The 22650-nt window shown below is 36.2% G+C and overlaps 1 protein-coding gene across 17 annotated transcripts in view; it reads right to left on the bottom strand.

Annotated features, from left to right (window-relative positions):
- Positions 1–22650, bottom strand: part of NEK1 (NIMA related kinase 1) — a 53633-nt gene that overhangs the window by 14051 nt on the left and 16932 nt on the right. For 5 of the 17 annotated variants that reach the window (XM_075091086.1, XM_075091089.1, XM_075091088.1 and 2 more), the window contains exons 10-24: positions 22154–22214; positions 20859–21016; positions 18497–18556; positions 18303–18350; positions 18136–18210; positions 14863–15041; positions 14649–14780; positions 11228–11330; positions 8072–8155; positions 7449–7532; positions 4299–4376; positions 3014–3109; positions 2316–2489; positions 454–519; positions 138–369 (exon numbers count right to left, since the gene is read on the bottom strand). In XM_075091086.1, coding sequence (XP_074947187.1) covers positions 138–369; positions 454–519; positions 2316–2489; positions 3014–3109; positions 4299–4376; positions 7449–7532; positions 8072–8155; positions 11228–11330; positions 14649–14780; positions 14863–15041; positions 18136–18210; positions 18303–18350; positions 18497–18556; positions 20859–21016; positions 22154–22214 — 1630 coding nt within the window. Of the gene's footprint in view, positions 1–137; positions 370–453; positions 520–2315; positions 2490–3013; positions 3110–4298; positions 4377–7448; positions 7533–8071; positions 8156–11227; positions 11331–14648; positions 14781–14862; positions 15042–18135; positions 18211–18302; positions 18351–18496; positions 18557–20858; positions 21017–22153; positions 22215–22650 lie in introns of those variants that run through there. The other 12 variants (XM_075091092.1, XM_075091091.1, XM_075091101.1 and 9 more) reach the window with 9 other exon arrangements.

The following is a 22650-nucleotide window of genomic DNA, read 5'->3' on the forward strand; positions in this document are numbered from 1 at the left end:
CCACTTGGTTTTTAGAAGCAGATGACACACGACTAATACCAAGAGTATAATAATAAAGAGTACTTGCTGTATAAAAACAGACACTAAACATGGTAAACTGATTTACTGATATTGTGGTGGCAAATACAAGTACTTACGGTCTGTTCCAGAGAGAGAATCTTCCATTGATAACTGAGCTAGTGGAACTACCAACTCAGATGCCCCAGATTCCCATTTTTTCCGATCTCCTAGAAGTGGATGGTCACCTTCTTGTTCTTTACCATCTTCAGACCCAGCTGATTCAGAGATATTTTTACACTCCTTTTTTCCTTTCTCATCTACCTGAGCTTTAAGATTTTGATTTAACCTTCTCAGTATTTCTCGTTTGTTCTGAAATAAGGTCAACATATATCACTTAAAATAGTACCTTTCTTAAAAGGAAAACTAAATAAAACTGAATCTAATTTTACATACTTGCATTGCAAAATCTGGCTTTTTCACTTCCTCCTCAGCTTCCTGGATAACAGTTACATTTTCATCCTTTACGTCCAAGAAGCACAAAATACAATGTAGAAGAATATGTCAGAAAAAATTAATCTTGAGAACATTAATAGACCTAATAGTACAGAATCACCTCTAAAACATTTTCACTGACAACTGCAGATAAACTGAGACAGAATGTATGATACTTCTGTTTTTATGGGACTTCCCAAAGGCAGAATTTCAAGGGCAGCTTCAGTCTTTGAACCATTCACTATCTGAAAGTGGTAAGCAAATGAATTGGACTCAGTTTAAGCAGACAAGTGGAAGTTCAGAGCATGAAACATGTAGTGTTAAAGCTAGATATGACCTCTATAGCAAAATGCCACCAAATTCCAATGCTAGAAGTGAGTAATTCTATAAGATAACAACAGAGTGGCAAGGACAGAGTCAAGGAGCACCTGTAAAGAAAAGCAGAAGGGAGAAGAGGCAACTTTAGTGATTTGTCATTATATATGGTGTAGTCAATAAAGAATAAGAAAACAGTAGTTCTTTGATATCTGAAAACATGATCAGAAAGCCTGCCTAGAGGAAGTCGAATGAGACTAGGCAGATGCACAATTACACTGAACTAAGGCAAATATTTCATTATGTGGTGCATTTTCCGGGGAAACATTCTGCATTGTTCTTAATCTGCCTCAATTATGGAAGCAATGAAGATTCAACTATTGCATAAGACCTACCAGGCTTCCAAAAGCAATCAATATGAACTTCATTTAGAAAGAATATTTACTCCTCAAAATTGTAAAGTAGTAAATATGTAAAATAAACTAAAAATTGAAGGCAAAAATGTAGAACCTCTAATCTTTGTGCACAAGGCTTATCTTCTCCAATTGCTGTGTGCGCTAATTTTTAGTTAGTTATAGTCACCACATTGCATTACTGTAAGACAAACTATCCACATGGAAAAAATGTGCTAATGATTTAAATATTTGTCAAACATGTTTGGTTATTTTTCCAGCTACCAACTAACACCTTTCAGTGAATGACATTTTATATATACTATTTAGCACTAAGTTTCACTATATTCCCGTAGTCATAGCCTCCAGGGTTGCATGCAGTATATAATCATACACTACGCTCAAATCTAGAAATAAGTTAGGTAAAAAACCCAAGAAGTTAACACTCAAATTTACAGATTGTGTTAAAAACTCAAATTGTACAAACATTCACTTGTATGCTCGGTTTCACAATTACTACTTAAATTAAATGGTAGTAGTTGAGGTAAATGTGTAAGCATTTACAGTATCAGGACCCAAGATCACAGAAAACAGAAATTAGATCATCTCTAATACTCTTTTAGTCAACACTATCAGATTCAAGTCTCTTCAACTTTATAGTCTCTGTTATAATCAGCACATGCTTTTAAAACCACTGAAAACAAGAACTGATATAAAATAGTCCTATCTTTCAAAATTTATTTTCTCACTTCCACCAGGTTACAAACTCCTTAACTCCCCTCTTCAAAACGCTGATGGAAATGCTGGTTAATTGATGTCTTCTCCCGCTAACCATGACTGCCTTGATCAATATTGCAATTGCAGCGTAGGGTTCATAAATAAGCCATTTTGTTCAAAACTGATTGAATTCGAGTTTCAGTGTACAGATGTATCTCAACAGCTTCCAAGTTTTGGTTTCTTTTATATTTTTTTCTTTTCTTTCTTCTTCTTTCCTTAATTAGAAGCAACAAGTATCCTTAATGATTTTTTCTACCTAATCTACATTCTTCTAAAATTATTTTTCAAATCAGTATTCCCCTTCCCCCTTAGTTTTACCATCTTAACAAAGGTACCTACCACACCCACTTCCTTCAAAGCAGAAGTCATGGAGATGACTGGTGTAGTGGGCTTCACTAGAAGTTGTGGTTTAGGAAGACCTGCTCCAGGCTCTTGTAGCCCATGCACAGGACTGTGTTCTGTAGCTCCCACATGAGAAGGCACATTAGGATTCTTTACCCCTTTCGCTATCAGCTGTGTAGAATCAATTAACAAAATTAATCATCAAATTAACTTCAACACTTTGCTCATTAAACACAGTATTACCAAATAAGCTCATGAAAACCTTAGAAAAGGACAATAATGCCACACGTTTATACAAAATACAATTGCCAGCTGCACACATGAACTATTTGCAGTTTGTCAGTTTCACAATATCCTGTTTTTTGTAGCAATATATTACTAGTTGGACTTGTCAGTCCACAGCACACAGAAGCAAAAGAAGATTAAGGACACTTTGGTACAGATCATTAATAAAATACTTAAGGTGATCCTAATAATCCTTAGGTCTGATGTTCTTAAATTCTTGAACCAAATTCTTCATGCAAGTATACCTAAGATTAGGCCTCTAATAAGGGGATTCTGACTGACAGATGCTTTCCTCAGTTTCAGAAGACAAGCTAATTATCTAAGCTTGAAAAATCATAGTATAGGATTTTAGTTATACAAAGATATGGCACTACATAGTTTGACTGTGTGTTACAGATTTATTTTCTTACATGTTCTTCCCAGGCTCTTTTCTCTCTTTCATATGCTTCCTTTCTCTTTCGCTCTAACTGTTCTTTCAGAACTGCAGCTCGAGCATTTGCCTGGGCCTGTAGTAAATGAACAAGCAAAAAAAAAAGATCAATTTAAAATCATAAAAAGCATTAGTACCACATTCCATGGAACATTTTAGAATCATAGAACAGTTTAGGTTGGAAGAGACCTTTAGAGGTCATCTAGTCCAACCCCTCTGCAGTGACCAGGGAAATCTTCACCTAGATCAGGTTGCTCAGAGCCCCGTCCAACCTGACCTTGAATGTTTCTAGGGATTTTAAGAAGAAATATTCTTGGATTACTTCAACTTCCTTTCTCTCACTTATTACTGCATAGACTGTAAGGGAGGACTTCAGTGACAATCAAAATTACCACATAAGTATAACAACTGATCTTCTATGTTGAAAATAATGGCAACTCCTCAAAGTTTAAAGTTCTTTATTTGCATGGTTATATTTGTAGTGTACATAGTGATCTTAAACAGTAGTGTAAAATTAGAATCTGTACTTAAAATCAGTTTTGAAGCCAAATGCATTAATCACAAAATAATAAATATTCAGTTTAAACTTTACAAACTTACTCAACATAAATACACAAAGGCTTCAGTTGCTGTTTCACCTCTAGCTTTAAGGTTAGCTTGTTTTTACATTGCTTTTTGCAGATGATGAGGAAAAATCATAGAATAGAGTAATACTTGCTATGTATCATATGGTAGACATAGTTATTGATATAAGGAACATCACGTGGAATAAAGTTCCAGTCAAACATTGGATTTCTGTGAAATACATTTGCTTTAGATGTACTTCATCACAGGGGTGTGTATAGCTCACCTTCCAATACACGTGTAGCTCATGTCAGCACATGTAAGGAGTTTTGCCTTCCTCTACTCTTTTAACTAAAATAAAGTTGTTGTTATTTAAGGTACATCTTCTGTTCCCTTTCAGTATCAAAATGCTATTTTAATTATATCAAATTGCCTTCAGGACTAAAGCTAACCTAGAGAAAAATCTCAAAGGCAGGGATAGGAAAAATCCTTGACTTGCTATGCTATGTCGCAACATATTTTAAAAATTACTGAGATAAAACAGTTGAACAGAGTTGCTACCTAAACATAGTAAAAATAAAAACCTCTTGTACTGGATGTATGAACAAACTATTGATAGGTAAATGAAATATAAGAACCTTCATGAGGTATGAAACAAATCTGAAAACATTAAGTTCCATCTCCTCTCTCCCCACAATTACCTTCTGTGCTTCTATCTTTTTGCGTTTCAGTTCTGCTTCCTCGCTTGATTCCTGTCCATCAGAGCTGGCAGCTTCATTCTGCAAAGTAAGAGTCCTCAAAGAATTATCATTAATTCATGTATTTAAAAGCTGAATGATACAAGTGACTACTTGGAGCACTTAGACTGACAGTATGACTAACATGGGTCATCATCTCACTAGGTAATTCCTCACTCAAACGTAATGTCTACTTGGACAGAACTTCATCTTTAAGATTTGGGGGGGGGGTGTGTGTGTGTGTGATGTTTGTTTGGTTTTTTTTGTTTGTTTGTTTTAAAAGATATGAAGCTTTTACAAGCCAAGAAGAAAGTAATGTGCCTACTGTTGCAAGTAATGATGCTAGGCTCTCACCTGCCACCCCTCATCACTGCTGCATGCTCTGCAGTAAGGTGTACCTGGAAGGGTTTGAGGCTCTGGAATTCCAGTTTCTTCCACTGTATGTGCTCCAAGGAAGGTGGAATGGGTGAGCGGGGAAAATGGTAACAAGTAAGAATATATAAGGTCTACCCCTGAAATCTCTGTTTTCAATCTCTCTCACTTCTTTCCACTGCCTCTGCATATTCTTATTTACAGAATAGACTGACAGAGTTATGCAAAAAAGTTCTAACAGGAGCCTTTTATTGTTCATGACCAACTTGTGCAGACCTTTTATTTACAATAACTATTTAGAAGGCCTATTTAGTAACCGTCTTGTAGAATAAGACAAAGTATTGTTAGAAATAATTTGGCAAAACACAAGCAAGAATTTTAGGGAAATTTTAAAGTGAAAATAAAAAAATAAGGTCATGCCCACCTTAGCTTCAGTCAGCTAACAGGGAAAAAAAGATGACTAGAAAGAACACTGGACATTGCCTGTGAAAAGTGCCAAATTATTTTTCTGAAGTTTTTCAAAGCAATAAATACATATATTCATCTATTGTATATAAAATAGGATACTATGCAGTATAGGATACTACACAGTAGTTATAGCTATAAAATTATTAATCAACCTAAGGAAATAAGCATATCTATGACAAGATTTGGTCTGTTCTAGAGGAAGTCGCTTTGGTCATTTCTAGAGGAACACACAAGAGGACTTTCTCCACAAGTGATCCCCTATGCTAAGCTTGCATCTGCAGGTTATCAAGAAAAAACAACTCAAACTTGGTCTCTGAATTCTGAAAATTAATTTAGGCCTACTTCCTGGAAAGATATTAATCTATTCTCTGTTCTTTTGTTGGTGGCATACCTTCTGGGACATACAACACTACACCACGTAAGGTACAACCACTGGGAAAGGAAGTTAGGCTCCCAATATGCCTAATAACCCATACAGAGAATTCATGTCATGGTCACAGTAACAGTACTTTTGTTTGACTTTACTAGCACAAGCAGCCTTTGCCTCCAGAGAAAAGGTTTCTGGAGAGTACCTTTACTTCCACAGTTAACTACACTGCAGGTAGAATGCGGGTGCTCCTAACTTTGAGAAAGTGTTGCAGCTGCTCAGTGAAAAAACGGAAGGCAACAGTGCAGTACAGCAATGGCTCTGTACTGTTAACATTCTTGCACTGTTGTCAGTATTCTAAGGATACTCACAAGCCACACAGTAAGATTTTGTAGGGCTGTGTATGGAGATGACTACTCCCACAGCAGCAGCTTTGAAGCTTGCCCAGGACAGCAAAACAGACAGCTATGAGTGAAACTAGCAACAAATGCAATTAACACAGCATGTGCTTATGCTGCATCAGCTTAGCTGATTTTATGATTTTATGTGAGTCAGTGCTACTGATTAACTTCACTGACCAGCCTCTACAGTAACTTCAAAGACTCACAAGACCTTCTTTTCCTCCTGCTCCTTAAGACAAACTTCGGAGAACAGCCCACATTCATCCCATGCCAGTCTTTGCCACTAGCACATCTTACAAAGTTTCCATAGTCTTCTCAGGTAGAAACAAACATAACTTTTGCTATGGATCATTCATTTTAGATTTAAAGGGGCATGGGTTTCCCCTTCAATGCGCTAAAGAAGTTCTGCACCCTCAATCAAGGGACTGAATTTGGCGCTCTTGCACCTCCCCAGTGAGATGCAGTTCAAGGTTAAAGAAAATAAAGAAAACAATTCAAAAGAAGTCACTAATACAAGAAAATAATAGAATATTTTAGCATTAACATCCCCCACCCAAACCAGCAGTGCGGAACCCTCTTTAGCTGAGATGGTGGTCCAAAGCAACTAGGAGGTACTGGGCATGCCCTTTCCTTATATGTCCACTCATTTATGAAAGTACTTTATATGGGTGCTTAAAGTGGGTGGGTGGGGGGCAGGAATAGTTCTCTAGTTTTAAATCACACAAAGTACAATGTGAATAAGTAAGCAGGTAATCACTTGAGGAAACCCAAACACTCTATTAGAACAACAGACAGGAAGGGTAGAATGGACAGGAGTACAAGATCACACAGTAGGTTAATAAAAAGATGGAAACAAAACTCCAGACCATATTTACTACATAAATTGCCTCTCAAATACCTTTTTTAAACAAGTAAATGGATTGCTTCCAAGGGTGCCTTAGATTATTCATTTAACAACATAAGAAGTGCTCATTCTGAATCTACTTTATGAACCTAGTATTTTGTTTTTGTTGTATTATGAACATATTTTGGAAAACTGATGTTGAAAAAAGATTATTGATTAAACTGAGCTCATACCAGGAATTTCTAACTTTAATACACGCCTACAGAATGTATAAAAAGAATCACTTCATACGCATTCTGTGTGAGCACTGTCACAAAGTGAATTCTGGAGAAGTTCTTATAACTAAAAGCAAATAAATACGAACATGCTAGTGCTTGATGAGAACTTTATGTGTCAAATTCAGATGTAACCTTATGTGGTCTTGTTTTTAGAACGCTGTTAGTTTACAGGCACTGAAACTGCACCCCAGCACTAAAATAACAAACAGATTTTGCATATTCTGGAAGAAGAGATGGATGTACACTAACCATAGAACAGAATTAAATCTCAAAATTATATGTCTATATATAAAACTGCCTCTGAGAAAAGTCTTCCCTCAGGGATAAAAGAATACATCCCACAGCCAACTTCCATAAGTATTCAGGATTATTTTTCAAACCAACCTTCTCTCCACGAAGTTTTGCTCTAATCTGTTGACGTTCATTAAAGTTTTGTAGCCGGATCTGTCTTAATCTTGCCAAATATTCCTAAGGCAAAGAAAGTAAAGAAGCTTCAGTTAGAGTGAAACTGCTTCCAGTATGTTTAACTTAAAATACATAAGATTCCACAAAAAAAAAAAAAACAAACAAAAGACAGGCAGAACCACCCCCACTATTACCATCACTATTACTATCGTCCAGAATAGCTCTCATCTAATGAAAATAAAACTGGAACATATGTTTTCCAGTATTAAGCTATCATTACGTTTTATATCACTGAAAGCTAGGAATAGTTGTATTTATCACAACAGGATTAAGATATACAGAGTCGTATCTATATGCGTGCACATTCAAGAACCTGAGAGACTGATGCAGACAACTATTATTTCGATTATTTAAAAAATAAAACAAACGCAAACCAACACACCCCCCCAAACTCTACAGCTTTATACAGTAAATTATTTCCTAGGAATTTATAAAGTCCTTTTATTTACACAGATGAACCATGCAGGGAAACTAGGCACAGCCAAGGTCAACGTGGTGCTATTTGTGTGATGAGCAACGTGGCAAACATGCAGCAAGCATACCTCTTCCTCCTTGTTTCTGGATTTCCTTCCTCTTGCAGAAATGGGCCTGCCTCCATAGATATCTGCCACGTTTTGCAGTGTACCCTGTTTGCCATTTAATGGTATCAAATTCAAGGTGGCTGGGGCGGTAAAATTATCTGCCTTATCCCATAACTGTTCACTTACAAGAAACCAAATCCATCAATGATCTGCAGTTGTTCTGAAGTTAACTGATAACCCCTTTTAACTTACACAAAACATATGACAGTAGTAACTAAAAATCCTGAGTAGCCAAAGAGAGGGACTAGAGCTTTAAGAATATAGCTTGCCTTCTCCCTGCAATTCTGATCTCCTGCTATGTTAGGAAGCCTAAACTCTGACGGGCACAAGTTTTTCTATGTCTAGATGATACATAAATTGTGGCACAGAGTTGGCATTTCTGCCATTGCTGAGCCAAGCCCAAAATAAAAGTGGATTCTTTATATGTTCTTAGATTAAGCTTTTTCCACAATAATGACCTTTTTAAAAACATACTGCAAGTAGCAAACTCAAAAACAAAATACTTAAATGTACATATTACATCTAACAAGCTGTGTTAAATAACTAATACATATGCATTCACAGTGTACAGTCTTGATTAGTGTAACGTACTCAGTGTCCTAACTGCCACCAAAAGTTTTCTTGGACCAAAAGTCCAAGTTTCCTGCTTGGATTCAAATCCAAGATATTTAAATTATTTTGTTCATGATATACTACAAGCCTTAAGCCTCTGCTGAACAGGTTAAAAATATATGGATTTGCTAACTCAACATACTATAAAGACAGTAAGCATACATGTGCTAATTAAATGGGTATTCTGCCCTACAAAACACCAGGGCTTTGGCTTTCTCAAGCTTGAGTGTAGAGAACCATTGGTAAGTAAATACATCAGTTAAATCCTAGATTCAGTCCTCCCTATCAAAATATTCTGGCTAGACACTCTCAGATTGAGCAAAAAAGATCAGTAACTGAGGGAAACAGCATATTTCTGCACTTCTGTGGTTTAGTGACTGAGGGATCTGAGAATAAATTAAGGGAACTATCCTGGGATAAGTAGCAGCACATATCCAAGAGGACTCCATGATTCTGGTTTCAGCTTTAGCATTAAGTCAGACAAAACAAAAAAGAATTTTTTCCATATTCACCTTTTCAGAAAATATTTGGTTTAATTTTTAACTCTTTAATGCATGTTCCTGAGCTTTACAAAAGCTGACTGGCACTATTCAAGTCATCTCATTGTTGTTCTTTCTAGCATTCAAGTTAGTTTAGGTATTTTCAAACTGATGGAGATTTATATCACTGCTCTTAAACAAGACAGACACTGGAAGCATGACTTTTGAGAACTGATTTTCTTTCTGTGGATTGTCAACTTCTACTCATCTGCCTACATTAAAATTTTCAAAGACCAGGACTCAATGTTTTACAATGCCACACAGCTACTGTGAAGTAGCAAATCAGGTCAGCAGCTGCCTTGAAGAGATAGCCGGAAGTATCATCAACTCAACTACTGAGTCAAACTCGAGACTGTCACTGGAAAATTAAAATTGACAGCAACTATATTTAAGAGAAACGGGGTAAATTAGTTCAAGTCATTTGACTTACAAGTTTTTATATGACAAAGAGCTGCATATTAGTTGATGATATCTACTGATTTCTCCTCTCAGATCATTGTGGTCTGGAGAATAGTCCCATCCCTATATGAGAATTACTGTCAGCTAGTCAAATTATTTTCAGCACAAATAGAAGGAAGCCAGTGAGAACTTCTGCTACCAGTGGAAAATGATAGTGCATGAATTTGGAACCCTGGCTTCGAGTTATTGGTCTTAAACATCTGGAAGTTACTTTTACAACTATTCAGTAATCTCCCAGTTTTATTACAGCAGCCAGTTAAGAATAAAACATTTGGGTTCAGCTGAATACATTAGAGAAACCTGAGAAACATTAACCTGAATACTTGGGTAATTTTGCATTAATTCATCTTGTACATTTATATTTAATGCCAACAAAGCCAAGAACAAAATGGAAGCAGGTACTACTAAGACTTGTCTAAGAAGAGGCAGTCTTAACAAGAATTGTTCATTTTTTCAGAATTATTTACTGGTCTTGGAAGTTTTAAAAAATAGAACCACAGTTTTAAAGTGGAAGACTCGTGCTTTAAAATATATATACTAATCTAAGGACACTTTACCATCAAAGCAGTGAATCAAAATATCCAAGAATTGCTTACTGTAAGTGAAATAATCCCTGAAACAAAGACTGGGCTGTAAATCATGATCTGATATTCAGGTATTACCCAGGAGATGCTGCTATAAATCTGCAGTTGGTCTCACCTCATCGTAATGCCAGCATAGTCAGTTTAATTTCAGCAGCTGACAGTGATATTGTGACTTTGGTGTATACAAATAGTGTGGAGAAGCACTCAAAAAGCAAAACTTTCCACGTTATGAAAACACATAGTTCAGCCACACAAAGTCCTAGTGCAAATGACTAATTTCCAAGATACCTTTACTACAAAACAAACTTCCTGAAGGAATATTGATTTTAGAACTGCAAGCATAAAGAATAAAGAACATTTTTTGACACTGTTCACTGGTCAATCTCTAAAGAATAAAGGTTTTAGAAACATCAACCTTGACAAAGATGGATGTCTTTATAATACCTTCTCGATAAGCAGAACGTGTTTTTGTAAAACACACTACTGTATCTGATCATTAGCTGTATCAGTTTAATCAAACTTCATTTTAGGTTTAAGCTACTGAATACTACATAAAGTTTAATTTGAACCAAAACTTTAAAGCTATGAACAGAAAAAAAAAAAAGTAAATTTATGTTCTAAAATTCATAATATCAAGTCAGACACATGCAAAAAATATATTTTCCTTTGTTAATAAATGTACAGTCCTGAGAAATGAATTGCAAAATTCTGTTATATTTTAATAAAATCAATAACAAAACACTAAAACCCTACCTCCTATTCTTTTCTGTTTTTAGATACTTAAGGAAAATATTTAGCCAGCATTTCATGATGCTATGATGCTACTTCAAAGATTCATAAAGCATGCTGAAAAAGTAATATACATTACTGTTACACAATATACAGTACTGTTAATACAATATACAGTAGATCAGATTCCATACCATGTGTCCCTCAGCTCGAGCTTTGTTTTCCATGGCTTCTCTCTTTCGTTGCCAAAATTCTTCAACTTGCTTTGCTCTATCTGCAGCTATCCATCCTTTTTGCCTGAGTAATTGCAACACATAGCAAGATGAAAGCCTCCGAAATTGACACTCAAACCCCGCCGCGCATTTATTCTAATTAGGACACACACAAAAAAGTAACTTTCTATGAGTAAGGCATCTTCAAAAAATGCCTTTCATCAGCAAAAATACAAGTCAGACTTTCACAAAATGGAGGAAAATAGGCTCAACTAAGTTCAAAGAGCAATTTAAAAACAAAACAAAACACTGTTATCCTTCCAGATCCTGGACATCAAAACAAAAATGAATGTCAAAACACAATCTTAGTGTGATTATTTCTGAAAATGTCTCAGCTTGTTTCATTATTGTTATCATTTGTGAAAAAGATGACTCCGTCAAGGTTTACCTTCAGAGAAGATCAAGAACTCACCACGTGAGCCAGCCAGTAAGGTCAATACTGCAGCAGTCTTTCAAAGACTGAACTACATTTGGAGTAAAAGCTTATACTACTTAAATAGTTAGTGTGGTGCTAGTATTTTCAGAGCATTCTGGCAACTCCTTTTGGGGGATCTAGGGGATTTTTGTTTGTTTTTAAAGGGACTATGAAGGAATTTTCCTACCTTAGAATTAGCCAGTACAAGATGTTTTTCTGACATGTTCCACCCCAGGTCAGGGACCTGCTTGGGTAGACAAGAAGGTTACGCTCAATTTACTGTAACTGAGCATCTGGCAAATCTCCTAGTATGTACATAAAATTGTTTTGCAGAGGAACCAGTTTCTGACAAATTGGTTAGAAGTGGACTCAGAGGAAGCTTTCTATTAAAAGAACCCACTAAGAAATGGTGTAAGATATTCTAACAAGCAGTAGAATGATCAGGCAATCCCCTTTCCAAGGTTCCCCTAGCACCATTTGACTGAGGAGTATCGGGTGCAGCACCAGGCAGGAAGAAATTGGAATAAGCTGATAGCAATAACACATCAGGTTGAGACAGTTAAAGAAAGAATCATTTTGCAATACAGGAACTATTCCTAGTAATTCATAAATGAATTAGCATATTAATTAAAACATCCTTGCATCTTAATCTTCTCTCCTCTCATCCTCCCCACCCCCCTTGTAAGCAACAAAGAAGTGAAGTATTTCCATATGCTACAACTCATTAAGAGGAACAGGGAGATAAAACTACTTTGATACAATAAAACAAACACTGTAGCTGCTCTGAAAAGGCAAGATGATCCATGTTAGGTGTTACTGGTAAAGAAACGAACACTTGATAATCTTGGTATACACATATTTGATTCACTACAAGATTGTCACTGTGACTGTTCATTACATATTAACTCAGCTGGTGGATGGACGGTGAAATCTGTCCAAACCACCCATGTCATATAGCTGAAGGAAAGGTACTTCCCAAGAAAAAAAAAAAAAAAAAATCTGCAAACCTATTTGTCTCAAACCAAATTCACAGGAAAAAACTTACTTCAACTAAGTTTTATGAAAATGGTTTTCCCTACTCTAAAGTTGAGTGCCTCATTTTGCTAAAACATTTCAACTAGATTTCTTCTGGGCTGCATTTCTGTCCAGGAGACAGTTTTTAAAGTTCGTCGATGTTGAATATACTTAGCTTTACATTAGTTGGGGTAGCATAATCAGAAAGATTGTAACTTGAGGATTTCTCAACTTCTTTAATATAAGCTCTAAACTACCTATCTTTAAGGAACTTTCAATTATTTAAATTCTTTGTTCGAACTAAATATCCTCAACACTTACCTTTATATTTCACCTCCAGCTGAAAGAATAAAGTGCAGGAGAGAAATAGTGCTAAGCTAACTACGATAATAAAAACGCTTCTAGATAATAAAGTACAAATACTTACCACTTTTTAAATGCTACGAAACAGCACCTCAATTTAAGGCTAAAGGTAATCTGGTTTATAAATAGAAAAAAAAAATCTGACTATGGAAACTTCTGCACAGTATTTTCATTGAGTGCTTCCAGGTTCATATATTTGAGAAATACTGAATCAGTTTCTCTTCATGATCTCCATATTATTCATAATTTGCAGCCCTCTACTACAGCTCCTCTCAATTTTAACACATTTAAAACAGTTTACCCAGATGTATCCAAGTATCATTTAATATGGTGAATGTGTGAGGCAAAAGGTGTTTCCTAATTTAGGTGAGGTCTGAGCATGGTGGCACTTTGTGCAAAGCACTGAGAATAAATAGAGGAGGATGAAAATATGCATCTACATCAGTTGGGAAAATACACCTTCCAATACTGGGTTGTACCAGGAGGAATTTTAATTAGCTCACAACAGCCCAAATTACTATAAAGAAAATAAAATATACCTTATAGCTTGCAAAACTGTAACATCACTGTTGAAAGTTATGTTTTGCTGCAAATTTTAAAATAGAAAAATCTACAAAGGCAAAATATATTATAATAAAACATAAAACTGAATAGAGTTAGTTTAGAAGAACAAATGTTTTCTTTGGCCACTTCCTCTTCCTCACATTAACTCCATTTATTTCTTCCCCCATGGGATTCATAATTGGATCTGCAGAAGTTTAAATAATTAATGAGAAAATGTGTCCCTCTAGGAAATTTGGTGGTAATGCTCAGGTACTAAATTTCTAGGAAGAAAAAAAAAAAAAAAAAGATATTTTTCCCATTTACTGCTCACATGTGCAGACACAGTTCTTTGGGCAATATTAAAAGATCTGAAGGACAGCAAAGAAACTACTTGAAAGAGTGAAATAATGAAAAAAATCAATACTCATTTACAATTCTTTTATATACAAAATACTCAGTTTATAGCAATTGAAAAGAATAAGCATCACTGAATTAGAAGCTGCATGCCATAACAACACCTGGCATTTATATCTCCACAAAGAAAGCTCCTAGAAGTTTTCCACTGATCAATAAACAGAAGCAAAAAATTCTGGGAGCATTTGAAACATTCTCCCATGCTAGAGAGTCAAGCACTTAGATGTAGAGAAGGCAGTCAGAATGAGATGACAGGAGAAGCAAGCATCTTGGCAGGTAACACAAAAAGTGGAACTATGAAAAAAGCAAAGGAGGAGGCTTGTAACGTTATCTGCAATGGCATTAAGCCAAGAATTTTGACTGAAATCTAGTTTAGTTACAGTTATTAGTAATCCATTTTTTCCACTGTTGGGGAAGCCACGGATTCCATTGGTTCTAAAAGAATTCTGGTCTGTGAGGGACTAACACACAAACAGACGGCACAGTACCAATGGATAAAAGTGATTTTAAGACATGTCCAACTACTAAATGAAACAAGACACAGAACAAGAATCTAACATATAGGGACAGATTTATGGATAATCATAGTCCAACCTGTTTGCATTGGCTTGTTTAGACACCTCCTTCAATCTTTTCATTTTTTTCCTAACTGCACCAGCATCAGGTAAATGGTGATGACCTGCAGGCCCCTTAGGAACTCCTGGACGTATTCCAGGTGGAATTCCTCTGTAGATAAATACGTACAGTAACTTTCATTACTTTCATCTAAAGCAGACCACACGTAACTTTTAATGGAAGGCAGCCATACCTTTCAACAACTTCTCGGCCTTGCATTTTCGCTGTCAATTTGGCTTCCCTCTCTTCAGCTACTCTAATGTTTTCCTTTTGCTGTTGCATCTGGTCAAAAATAGCATGATAGTGTTCATATTGTCCTCTGGAAGACACAGGAAAAGGACCACCACCACCTCCACCGCCATAATATGGTGCCTGGAAATCAAAAGGGGTAGGGTGGAAATCTCAAATACTGGTTTTAACAAGCCCTTCCAGTTTTCACCTCCTCAGCAGAATATGTTCTGCAACAATTCTGAATTGGTCCTAGTTTTATTTCTGGCATGCCCTTATTTAACAAACTGCAGGACAGATAAATTAAAAACTTATTTTTCTGGTAGCACTCCAGAATAATACAGCATTTCACCTGCCTCTGATAATAGTCTATTTATTTATACATGAGACATCTGTCACATTTCGGAAGGTATTGGTAACAAATCCACTGAAGTGTAATTGGAGATAGATGTTCTTACATGGCCAAAAAAAAAAAAAAAAAAAGAAAAAAAAATCACAGTTTTAGCACAAAAGCTAAAAGTGATACAATACTAACCAAAGTACTAATGAGTGATTTGTAGCCAAAGACACATTTTTTTCCGTGAAGCTGCAAACAGTTAATCACACTCCTAAGGTTGCTGAACAGCAATTAAGTGCAGATTTACCTGAGAATCACCATTGTCACCAACCTATAATTTGGTTTCATCACCAGAATCGAGATGCTTCCCTGCTAAAGCTAAGATCAGGGGAACATCTACCAAGAGCTACTGCTTAATGCAAATTATCTCTGTCATTCTCAAAGAATTAGAATTCCTACAGAACCTTCATGTGAAAATAATAATATTTTAAAAAAAAAAAAAAAAAGAGTTGCAAGCAGTTGTGTACAGTAGTAGCCAAGGATGGATGCAGAAAATGTGAAACTGGCAAAACAAGGTTAAGGTTGTCAGCACATGCATAAAAATGTTCCCTTTACACCTGGGGGAAGCAGTCAAATAGCCTATGGTAGTGAATCTATGGAATTTGTTTTAACAATAGTGTCAATGTTCCTTCCAGAGTGGTCTTAAGCATTTTAAATAAATTCAAATAGGTGAGTGCAGATGTGACAGGTTTAAGACTACCTACTTAGAAGTACTTGAACAGATTATATTTCACAATGGAATTTAGCTCAAATTCTGAGTTTTGGTTGCTCAACAGCCATCAATAGCTCCCCATAATTCATATGCCAGAACACTAACTGAAAAATTTATCCAGGCATTCAAATAAATATGCGGGTATACTGTTCATCTGAAGAAAAATAACTTATTATACAAGACTATAGTTTCTACAAATAGAAGGAAAAGTCTTGCTTTAGACACTATTTGAGGTTTTACCTATCATTATTAGAGCTCAGTTTTCAAAAGGATTACCTGAAGAAGTAATATGATCAATCTCTAGGCAAATGCCATAAAGTAGGTGCTAATCAACAGTCTGCACAACAGTTAGAGCCCCTGCTAGAACCACAAACCGAAAGCTAAATCTTTGCCATCTCTTTCCCTACTTTCCCTCAGAAACAGGTGCCAGCAACCAACCCAAAAAAGCAAGAGGAGGAGAAAATCATGCAGTGTATGACCCTGCTGTGCCTTCAGAAGATGCTACACGGCTTGCATTATTGGAAAGCTTGAACAGTGGTATTTGACAGCATCATCAGGGACTTGCTGGATACAGTGTTTTCATGTTGGAGAAAGGAAAAGAATAATTAAGTCAAGAATACTATAACGTTATACGGAAACCTGGAGTGATGATAACCTACAGTTACCTGCTGGCTGTAACCTGCAGTAAGATTTGTACTAAACTATCCAATTCGGGGAAGACATTGCAATGAATTTTAAAGCATATCCACCATGACATTTTACACTAGTGGCATTTAGTGAAAATATACAGAGCCATTGAACCTCAGTTTCCCTAGATGACTGACAATACTGATAACGACGCAGCTGTAGCTACAACAGAATGGTATATATTTGCAGTGTCTAAGCACCTTGCAATAAAACTTGCAAAGTTAATCAGAAACATGACTGTTTTCAGGAACATACGTAGCTCTCATCCACACGTGACAATGCTGATATATTGCGTTGGATGGAAGCTTGTATTGGTGCTTGTATTGGAGAGAAGGACAGCATAGGAGACAAGTGATGTTTTTTGATTTTTCCATTAAATCAGCAACTGGTAGTTTTTTACGTCTGGTATGCTTAAGGTTGCTTTTGTATTTAAGCTTTACTTAAATGATGTGTGGCACACATCCAAAGATGATGTCTATTTTGAAATAATAAATTTAATAAGCAGCTACTAAAACTTGGTCAAATGCTAGTACAAGGAACAGAAAATAAAACCTCTATTTATTTTGACTTCGCCGCTCAGTCAAAGCTTGCTTACAAATACCATACTAAACAAGTTTAGGCCAAGAATTCTTCTAAGACAACTCACTACCACCACAAGAGATAGCTGTGTTTTAATCCATTTTCTATTGTCAGATAGATTTACACCATAGGAATACTTAAATTCCTGCACTGGCCCTGACTTATGAAGTACTCAGGCCTTTATATTCAAGTAACTTCAAGAGACTACTTCCCAGAACGGTTAAGTTTCCATGAAACTATGACACACACAAACAGGCAAGAAGAAACTGTCATAGGAATCACATAATTTAATTACATAATTTAATCTACGAAGTGCTTGGCTAAAGAGTTTAATGCTTTCAGAAAAAAATAATTAGATTTACTTAGTATTCCACCCCTCCCCCCCAACTTATCAGTATATATAGACACTTATGTTGCTAAATAACAAAGAAGGCTTAGAAGCAGGTGTTTAGTACTGGGGAGGAGGACCCTTATCATAATATGAGAACCTGAAAAAATATTTCAACAAAAGAATTCAAGAACAAACTTGAATGTGAAAGAAGCTGCTCATGCATAGATTCAGCACAGGAAAAGTAGCAAAAGCAGGAGTGGAAAAAAGAAAGTGGCGCATGAAAACCATTACTGCCAGAAAGAGAAGAGATTTAGAAATTTAGTAAGTATTAAAAATGCAAATTGCACATGATCTCCAAAAACCCAGGGAAGAGAGTCTGTTATACAGTTTCTCCTGAATTATCCATAGATTAATAATGGGCAGCCCCAAGAGTTGACCTCCAAGAGCAGATCTTTCTGAAAAGAGAAGACCATGCCAGATAACCAAAGGTGGGGCGAACAGACTACACCACGTTTCTGCATCTGCTGCCAACCTTAACATCACCACTTCCACCTGAACCAAGCACATTCCTCCATCCTTGTTCCCTGGCTCTGTTTATTCGTTCCATCTGAAGGAGAAAACAATACAGGAAAACATAATTCAAGGAATCACTAAGTAAAAAGTGAGCTTCACTATTAGCACATTTTAAACAGATTTTACCCTTTCTTTTTCCAATCTTCTCATTTCATCTGCCTTCAGTAAACTGATCTGCAATGTGTAAGGATTAAATATGTTTAGTAAATAGGAAATCAAACTACTCCATATTCTCACGCAACATATAACACACCACACTGCAAGATATTTTGATAAAATTACCATGGGTGGAAAAAGAAAGTCTCAATAATCTTGTCTACCTGATCTCTCTGGCGTTTTTCCTTTTCAGGCAATTCTAACTTCTTCTTTTTTGAAGGTTCCTGAAAAATAAACATATAATTTGGTATTTGTTACTAGGCCATTATTCTGTCAAGTCTCTGTCAAGATAGGTTAGTGCTCCAATTGCTGGTGTACGTCCACAAAGATTTAAAAAAATCACTGTTACATAATATTTGGAAACAAAAGATAAGGAGGAAAGGCTTGAGGTTTTATTTTGCCATTCTTGCTCTTTACTTTTCCTTAGTTTGAAAATTAATAGATGATTTCATGATACCTCAAACATTTCCCTCCTTTCTTCTCCTGGATTCATTTTCTTCCTTGGAGTTGGAAAGGCCTGGATAAAAGGTGAAACTTCAGATTAGATAGCACAATGCCACAATGAGAGAAAAATTCCAATTGGAAGAAAAACAAATGTTAATCCCATAACTTAGACTGTACAAAATGGGGTTAAAAATAATTAATTACTCAGGAGGTTTTAAATGAAAAGCACTGCTAGGATCTAGGGGTAAATGCTACTGTACTTATTCATCCTCTGCTAAAGCTCTGTCTTGAAAGCTGAAGGCAGTAACTTTTAAATCTGTTTTGTCTTCATTTTTCTTCTCTGACAATATCATTCTGCACTACAATCTCTTCCCATTATAAATCTTTGAGGGTCCCTAGATATTAAGATTCTCTTTTATTTGGGGAACAGATTTATTAGGTTATCCTTAGGCTCTTTTGCTTGGGTAACTAACCAAGGTTCTTGTTACCTATGGGAGAGGAAAATGCAGCCACTACTGAATACCTGGTAAAGAAGCAGCTATACGTAATAAACCATGCTGTTTAATCTTCTCAGTAAGGCGAAGGTTACTTTTAAAGCATTTTTTTTTTTTCCTCAACATACTAGAACACGGAGAGCTTCATAATATTTTCTTTTGACAACCTATCAAATGAGTCCTTTAAAATAAAGTATTTCGGAAGTTGGAAGCCTTTAGAGACCTAAGACAATGTAGTTCACCTACAGTGAGTTAATGTAATATCACTAAACAAAGATGATGATTGTTACACGCTCCTCTGAAAAGCCAGTTGAGAGCTGCAACCTCAGACTACCCTGGAACAACAGCAAAGAGAAGGAAATTTATATTCCACTGTAGCCATCTTATCCCTTGTCACTAGGTAAAATCCACACAAAGAGTATGCTTAAAATTGCAGTGTTACTGACTCCTTACATGCAGCAAGAGGGTATTTGCTCAGTCTTTACCCTGCCGCTTTCATTCTCTTTACAAGCCGCGTTGGTGTTGGCTGGTGAAACCGATTATAAAGAGCAGCAGACTACCAGACAGTTGCACAACAAAGCCTTAAAACATAAAAACTTCATGGTCTCATAAGGACACACAACAAGTCTGTGCATTCCCTTCTTGCTCTCTTTTCAAACTGTATATCACAAGCCAGCAAGGCTTGTGTGATCAACGAGCTTTTCCCTAAACCTCTGACAATTTATATCTCAAGGGCAATATTCTATCCACCCATCAGACATCTGCTATTTTACAGAATGATTGAGATCTCAGTATTATGTTCCCCAAAGTGCCACAGGGAGAAGGAAAGAAAAAACCCAAACCCCACAAAAAGCAACAAAACTATTACTTATTTAGCAAGAGAAATAATTCAATTTTTCTTCTGAAGCAGGAGCTTCTTTGGTTGATAGTTGTGTGGCACATGCATATAGCTCAAAACTAGCTGTATCATAAACATCCCCTGGCCATGCAGTAATTAAAGGAATAAAGGGAGAGGAAAAAGAGGTTTATGTAATAAGGAGTACAGAGAAGATGACTGGAAGAAAGATCAAAAGTACCATATGAAGGTATACAGAAGACTATTTGTCATTAGCTCATGGAATTAAGTCTGGGAAACTCCTCTTCCAATTACACAATTCCTCTGGCTGATGACACTTTAGAAAATGACTAAAAATCTTCTGTTTTGGAAATCTGAGATTATTTTTGAACAAGGCAGAAAGAGGCAAAGATTCTTATCCATTGTCAATGATCTTGGTCTACCTGACAGACTTCCAATATTTCTAAGAGTGGTCAACACCAACAAAGGAACTGAAAACATGCAAAGCACATCTAATTCAGCAGTGGAATTAAAAACCAAACCTAAGGTAGCAGCCTCCAAAAATCATTATATCAAAACTTACTAAACAAACAAAGAAAAAAATCAATAATGAAGCAAGCCAAGCATTTAAACTTTCTCTGCAGATGCATGTGTCCGCATAAAAGACATTTTGAAAAGGAATGTGTAGTATTTTCATAGTGTTTAAAAAAGGTACGAGCAAAATAGTTTGATTTAAGTGACTCAGCTTTTTACCTGTCTAGATTTAGCCAATGGCTTCTTCTCATTAGGCTTTTTAGGTGCATCACAAGACTTCCTGATCACTAAAGGCACTCCATATTTTGCAGCAGGTTTGGTAATTTTCTGAGCTGGTGCAACTGAAGTCAGTATTTGTTCTTGAGCTGGTCTTTTAGCTAAAAAGAAGAAAAATGTTTTACAGCTATCCAGGCTGGCCAATATACCGTATTTTCCTTTCCCAAGGTCTTGGAACAGCAAAGTTGGTAGAAAACTGGTGAACTGCTAACATTTCATTCACATGAGCTGATACATAAGCGCAATATACTCAATTGTCCAAATCAGCTCATCTAAATTTCATGCTTGATAAGGAACAGCAGAACACAATCCCTGAGCTTTTCACTCTCAACACTTCAAACCAGAGAACTGAAGCTTTTTTCAGCTGCCATGCTTTATTATCCAGTTGTCATGGACACAGGGAAAAGTTTTCCTAATGGAATGGAGAGACAGTCCTCCCTCCACTAACAACACTGAACTGCAATCTGTGACACTAATGTCAGCAGAAGATGAGTTCTGGAAGAGCTTCAAAGGCCTTCAGGGATATTGTTTTCCCCTGTAGAACTCCTGAAAATATGCCAATGTTGTGTGGTTTGATTCTCTGCTAGCAGGGCTCTCTTACTACAGAATAGCAGAACAGCAGTGAAACACTTGTATAACACTATGAGAAGTATAACACTAAAGCATCTGCCACAGCTTCAGGTAATTACAAAGAAAGAAAATAAAGACGGGAAGAAAATTTAAGAAAAAAAAGACGTAAAATAATGCAGAAAAATAAAGTAAGGTACGGCCATCCTGATGAAGTCAACTACAATCTAATTTGCTATCAGTAGTAGAAATTCTACTGCTCTGGGCTGAAGTCAGGGCTTAATCCTGGAATCTCCAACAAACCCTCCCACACTTTTACAAGAAATAGTATTTCTCATTATCCATTTGCCATTAGTTAAGGGGCAAAAAAAAAAATCGTAAATGATTTCCAGTATTTGTAGTCTTCACTGTCTCCTTAAATTTTGGAAGCCTAGCATACTGTAGGAAGAAAAAGTACACCTAAAATATTAGAAGACCATAGTTTTTACTTGCATCTTTTGTACCCTACATACATTTCATCTCCCTGGGGAAGAGGGGAAAATTGCTTCCCTCTCTTTTTTCCTGAAACTTCTAGAATGAGGTATAAGAACACACCAACACCAATAAAAGAACAAAGCTACATACACTATCTTGCCAGACCTGAAAGCAAAAGCAATTTACAAACTTATTACCTGGTGCAGCATGTGGTCCAAACTTCTGGAAGATTTTGTGATTGAATTCTTCTGCGATAAGCTAAACAGAAAGTTGAACAGTTAGCCAGAAGTATTTATGTCTGAAGCTAGAACGAAGTCCTTTCAGAGAAGTGTGCCACTCCCAGCGAGCATCTAACTAATAGTATTTACAGCAACTTAAATTTAAATGAATACTCAACTTTGTGTATTCAATTTAGTATCGCTAACAGTAATATGAAGCTGGATTCAGTATTGTTGGCACAACTACTCAATTTTAAAAAAGCAGTTTAGTGTGACTTCTGGGTGGTACATGTTACCTCACTTATGAGCTAGCTAAGAATCCAGAAGACAGTTAATGTGAGCATAAACAGAGTTTTATGCACGGTTCATTTCAGATTTCTGTATAGTTACCAAATTTCACTTCAAATTCTCAAGACAGCTTTTGTCAAAAAAATAATCCTTTAGAAATGTTTTGCAGTTTTTAGTTTAACCTTTTC

The sequence above is a fragment of the Phalacrocorax aristotelis genome, chromosome 4 (assembly GCF_949628215.1).
Source record: "Phalacrocorax aristotelis chromosome 4, bGulAri2.1, whole genome shotgun sequence".
In the NCBI taxonomy this organism is placed as follows: Eukaryota; Metazoa; Chordata; class Aves; order Suliformes; family Phalacrocoracidae; genus Phalacrocorax; species Phalacrocorax aristotelis.